Raw genomic sequence first — 6,266 nt, forward strand, 5'->3', positions numbered from 1 at the left:
GTCTAATTGTTTGTGGATGCCGTTTCTAATGAACGCTGTATTTGTGTGTGTGATGGTGTAGGTGAGGATTTCACTGTGGGTAGTCTGTTCAGTGCTCAGGAGCCGGATGGCATTCCTCCAGAGCTCGCTCCGTTCCTCACTCGCTGCTTCATCGCTCGAGTTCGCTGCCTGCTGGATAGCACATCCGGCTTCCTGGTATGTTCCTCTAAAATCCACAAACTGTAGAGTAGCACACATTAACGGTAAAGTCTACTTCAAACTGCATAACCAGTAAATCAGTAAGTACAGGCGCATCTCAAACTATTTGATTATCATTGAAAAGTTACTTTATTTCAGTAATTCAGTTTAAAATTTTTAACCAGTATATCATATAGATGTATTAAACACAGAGTGATCTATTTTAAGTGTTTATTTCTTTATTGTTGATGATTATGGTTTACAGCCAATGAAAATTAAAAAAAGAGTGTCTCAGAAAATTAGAATATTATATAAGAACCATTGAAACTTTTGGCAGTGTGGGCAGTGTGCCAAATCCTGCTGGAAAATGAAATCCGCATCTCCATAAAAGTTGCTGTTGAGAAAAATATTTTTTTATCTTGAAAATCAGGGATTTGAACCAGATCTTTACTAAAAGTTACTTATTTCTCACCATACCTGTCAAGTCTCTCGTTTTAAAAAGGAAACTACCGTATTTTACCGTAAATTATAATATATTATAATAATTAAAAAAACATTTCTGTGCCTCTCCAAACTGAAATTTCACTAACAAGCCTGTGAGACCTGCGGGAACAGCCCTGGAACAACCAATCAGAGACCAATGGATGGATGCAGGAAGAGAGAGGATATTCCTGCCAAAAAACACCATACTATGATGATACATACTCATACATACTATGTGAATAAGTATAATATCATACATAGTGACTACAGAAAATACCATTGATTCGACAAAATGACATTAAAATAAAAATACTATATATTAATATATATATATATATATATAATTAATATAATAATATCAATTAATAAAACTATATCATGATACTATGATACTGAACCTGGGTTTGGCTGATAGTACGACTCGAAGTGGGCAGTAGGAAATTTCCCTTGTTTTTAAATGCAAAACTTGACGGGTATGTTTCTCATAGACAAGATATAAAACACACTCGTTTTATCTCTTTCAGAGCATGCAGTTCCAGGGCAGTCTGAAGTTCCTGCATGGTCAGAAGAGGAAGAGCGAGTCGGGCAATCTGCTGCCCCCTCAGCTGGCTCTGTTCTGCGTGGCTGTACCACTCGTTGTGCCATCTATCACCGAGCTCAAGATGAAGAACATGATGATAAAGAGCAAGCAGAAAGGCTCCAGCAGCAGGTTCATTCCTCAGATTTACTGCAGTTTACTTCTTACTGAATTGGGAGGGTTTCACAGCTCACTTAACAGATTTTTTACACTATAAGGTACCGAATGCACTTAATTATAAGGCACACTGTCAATAAATGTCTGTTTTCTGGTCTATTTTAATACATAAGGCGCACTGGATTATAAGGTGCATTATGCAACACTAGTAAGGAACAGGGGTGTCACCATGTTTCACTTTTAATTCAGCAGGTCTCGCCACTAGGTGGGTGTAGTTAACTAAGTTAAGTAAAGCTAAGCTAAGTAAACAAAACTATAATTCTTTAAAAAAAAAAACCTTTCTTTTAAAGTCAAATGAATGCTGGATGTTAATCCACACAAAATTTCTCTCCTAAAAACAGTTTATTTGTATAAGTAAAACGCTTTTGTTTATTTACAATAAGCTAAGATACCCAAATTTCTCCAGCACTAAGGCTGGTGCATTAGCAGTAGCGACTAACTGCTAGCGGTTAGTGCCTAATGCCACCCGACTGCGCTACACTGGCTCCGGTAAGCCAGGCCGATATTAGCTAGCAGTTTCTCCCACATAGCTTGTTTTAACATGGTAAACACACAGCTAAAAGAGCTAACTAGTGCTTAGTGCGGTTAGCGGTTAACGCTAATGCTGCTCCAACAGTGCTAGCCAGTAATAATTCTTATTTCTGAACAGCTAAAAAGCTAGAGCTTAACATGATTAGCGGGTAATGCTGATGATACTCCAGGGCCTTACAATCTGACTGGTAGAATTCATACATAAGGCACATCGGATTATAAAGCTGTCCACTGTTCAAAAAATGTTACATTTCTGGTTCAGCTGGCACCTACTATCTGGCCTCGCATTAACCTCCATAATTAAGGCAAAGGTTGAACTTCTCTCGCAAGATAAAACCTCACAACTTGTACAGATGTGGGTGTTCCTAAGTCGTTTCTTGGTTTATCACTTCATGATCAGTTTGCATGACTTTTGGCATATCTTTTTATCATGTGGGTCCCACATGATGGGATCAGATCAGATGCAATTGAAATGAGATATTCACTAGTCATTAGTGGTTTTTAAAGTTATAGCTGATTTTTCTACATTTTCACTTTCTTTTTTTTTTTTGTTCATAGCGAGAAGAAGTACCGTATGTCTCGTAGCTCCACTGACCCTGGGGACATGCTGTTGCTCAACTGGACCACCACGTCCTCCAGAGACCCCTGCCACAGCAGTCCATGGGCTGCCCTTGCCAAAGAAGGCGTCCCCTACAGGACCGAAAGCTACTACAGCCAGGACGAGCCCCTCGACTTCTGCCTGTCTTCCGTGGGGGTCCCCAGAGTACATGCTACAGAAAGTCCATGGGATACTCGAATAGGTCCTACTGGTTATTTTTCTAGCAAGTTAAGCAAACACGCACAATCTGGCAAATTCCGCACTTCTCCAGGCCTCACACCAATGGGATCACAGGCCAAACCTTACGGACACAGCGAAAGGGACGGGTACTGTGGCAATGGCAAGACTGAGGGCAGGTACATGGCACATAATGACTGTTACGGTGGTCTCCTGCTGCCAGAGACCGCCATTAAAACAGAGCAGGACTCAGATTCAGAGAACGGCTGCAGTAGGTACACCACCATGCCCCACAACGGGGTTTGGCGCTATGGCATGACCTTCAACGATAGCCATCTGGTAAAAAACGAAGGAAACTACTACAACCACTGTAGCCCATGCAACCAAAGCGGTGGCAAATTGGCTGGTATCAGCCCAACGCTTAACGGCCACCAACGGTATCTCTATGCAGGTCCCAGCAAGCCTTTAAAATGTGCCCTCAACAAAGATGGCGCCCATTCTGACCCTCTAGGCAACCAAGCACACTGCCTCGATGGACACGCCTACCTAAATGGATCTACTGAGCCCAAAGTCTTCGCCCAGCCAGACTACAAGCTGAGCTATGAGTTCAGGAGCCACAGTCTTCTCCACTCCATCAAACGGGAGCCCATGGACTCTCCACCCTGGCCTGAAAGCAGCCACGATCCCAGCCAGGCACATGCAGACAGAAATGTGGCGAACTGTACACAAATGAACGCAATCACGCACAAAGCCAATCCCTATTTGTTTATGCAATGATGTCTGAACTGATCTGTGGTACTTTACGGTCAGATATGTCTTATGTCTTTGTAGTTAGTGATGGATTAAAGGAATACTCCACTGTTTTTTAACCTAATCTCTATGTAAAGAGTCTAAATCGCACTAATGACTTGGTGTCTTGGTGGTCATTTTGTCAGTGCATCACTTTGGAACAGGGACTTGCTGGGTTTTTCTGGTTTGCAATTTGTATTGGCCTGATTTGGACAATTTCATTTCATCAGGCTCAAACTTAAGATTTTTTACTTATGAAATTTATTTGAGGCAATTTTTGATATAATGATTTTAACAAGTGATTTTGATATAATGATTTTAACATATGGTTTGTCAGGCTGCTTTTAAACTAACAATATCGTGTCCTCCTTGGGTTCATTTTCGGGACAATTTTCACTCTCAATATCAGGCTCAGATTAGGCTGTATTTTACTTCCATCTATGTACATTTTTATAGGAGCATAGAACCAGATTGGGCCAATTTTCTATTTGAGTTGTAAATTGGGAGTTGGGACACAATTTTCTTAATTTTATTGTAGAACATTATGCTCATGTCAGACTCAGATTGGGCCAATTGCTGCTTTTGTCATCAAATTCAGATTGGATCAATTTGCACCTAATACAATAGATTCACATCAGACCAGTTTTGCCTTAGAGGTTGACCTTGATTTTTTACTTAAAACATCAGGCGTAGATATGGTCAGCTGCCAGCCTGCTACTTGCAACATCAGACTATGTAACATCCATCAGACACTTACTGTATTATTACCGCACTAAAAAGCACACCATATTGGGGGGCACACTATTAATAAATGTCTATTTTCTGGTCTATTTCCAAAAACAAGGAGCACCGGATTATAAAGCTTACCGGGGTTAGCAGCAGGCTACAGGCCGATAATACTCACCTCTGAACGGCAAAAGAGCTAGCGCAGTTTGCTGCTAATGCTAATACTGCTGAAGAAATAAACTGAAACTCCTGTATATTGCTGCATTTCAGCAGAGTGGCTTTACTGCTCCTTACAGCCTGACTGGTAAAATTCATACATAAGGCGCACCGGATTATAAGACACACTGACGATTTTAAAGAATTGTAAGTGTGCCTTATAGTGCAAAAAATACGGTACAATAAACTTCTTTTCTGTCCTTTCTGTCTCATTCTCTAGAAAATAGAAAATGAGAAATTACAGTTCAGGGGAACTTTGGTCAAGTCAAGATGAGACTATTAAGACCTCAGAAAAAAGAGAGATCAGAAAAGAGAAAGTCTGTTTTGAGTCTCTTTTTTACATAGTAGCAGGAATCACAATGTAATAGTTGTCTATTCAGTTGAATCTGTGCTACAGACGCAGCAGAGAGAGATTAGGTTAAAAAAATGCTGAAGTATTCCTTTTGAAGCTCAGGTTTACCCCTCCCTTTGCAGATGCAGGTCTCATAGTAGCACTGGTTTTGAGGGGAAGTTCTATATTTTAGCACTTTTACAATGATGTGGAAATTTATTTTAAATATATGTATATTCAATGTTTTTTTTTATTTGTATGTAATGCAAATAACTCTTAAATGCCACAAAAATTACATAAATGTACTGTTTTCTTTAAATAAAGATTACATGTTGGTCTTCATCCCAACTGGCTTTAATACAGGTGATATGTATCATGTTTTATGATTTTTAATCATGCACAATGTATAAATAAAGGGAATTTAATGGGGCGGGGGCTGTTTTGTGTTTTAGAATATATGTTGATTATTTGTTATAATAAGTTGTTAATTATGCACTGTGTTTTGGAATGAATAGCTTGCAGAGGTTTAAGTTGCTGTCTGAAACATATGCTGTGTGTTTACACTTGTCAGATTAACAATAAAAAAATATATATATCAACATAAAACATAAACCGTTATAATTTTGCAGCTATATCCTTTTCATAACAAATATTGCTGAGTTTACAGGCACATTTATCTGTGGTCTATCTGTGTTGTTTACCTGTTTACAGACTGTTAATTCCCTTCTGTCAGTTCTGTCATTTTTGTAGTCTAAATGAATAGTGAATATTATAAGTAATGGATTCTATGGTATGTATTTTCTTTAATGATTTCAACAAACTCATTTTGCAGTATATTTTGAATATGGTTCACAACCTCTTTTATACACGATTTAGCTGCTGAGCAGCAATCACTGAAAGTCGTATTTTTGTGTTTGTATTTTTGAAATGTAAGTAAAATATTGCATTGTCCCTAGAAAAGAGTCTTGTCTTATTTTAGGCATGCAGGAAAATTGTGAAAAATGTGTTTATTATATATTTATTTCTACAGTTATTGACGGGAATAATTGCAGCAGTATTAATCACACTTTATCACTACTGTACTGCAGGATTCAAACTCTACATCTAACCATTTTACTTTTAATATCAGTGACAATGCGCCCACACACTCAAATCAGCAACGTTCTCTAACCCTTAGGTCATGACTAGTGTTTCCTTTAAAATTAGCTAATTGTTTACTTAAAGTACAGTTTTAATTTAATACATCATTAAATAAAATTAATGATCACTAGGTTTTAAGTTTAAAAGTTCAAAATTTGTTGTTTTTCCATCATCAATCTTAACAGATGTAATGCAACCAAAAAAGCAGGTTTATTCAATGTTCTTTACTATCAACTGCCAGACCTGACTGTTTACTTGTTGACTAATGTTAAGATTCAACTCCTAACATTACTAACTGGATAGTAATACATTATTATTATTATTATTATTATTATTATTATTAT

The 6,266-nt window shown here is 38.0% G+C and overlaps 1 protein-coding gene across 1 annotated transcript in view; it reads left to right on the forward strand.

The window, feature by feature from the left end:
* Positions 1-5,665, forward strand: part of ahrrb (aryl-hydrocarbon receptor repressor b) — a 75,322-nt gene extending 69,657 nt beyond the window's left edge. The window contains exons 6-8 of the mRNA XM_022678707.2: positions 62-195; positions 1,185-1,369; positions 2,504-5,665. Coding sequence (XP_022534428.2) covers positions 62-195; positions 1,185-1,369; positions 2,504-3,497 — 1,313 coding nt within the window. The 3' untranslated portion in view covers positions 3,498-5,665. The remainder of the gene's footprint in view (positions 1-61; positions 196-1,184; positions 1,370-2,503) is intronic.
* The last annotated feature ends 601 nt before the right edge of the window (positions 5,666-6,266 follow it).

This window comes from Astyanax mexicanus, chromosome 4 (assembly GCF_023375975.1).
Source record: "Astyanax mexicanus isolate ESR-SI-001 chromosome 4, AstMex3_surface, whole genome shotgun sequence".
In the NCBI taxonomy this organism is placed as follows: domain Eukaryota; kingdom Metazoa; phylum Chordata; class Actinopteri; order Characiformes; family Acestrorhamphidae; genus Astyanax; species Astyanax mexicanus.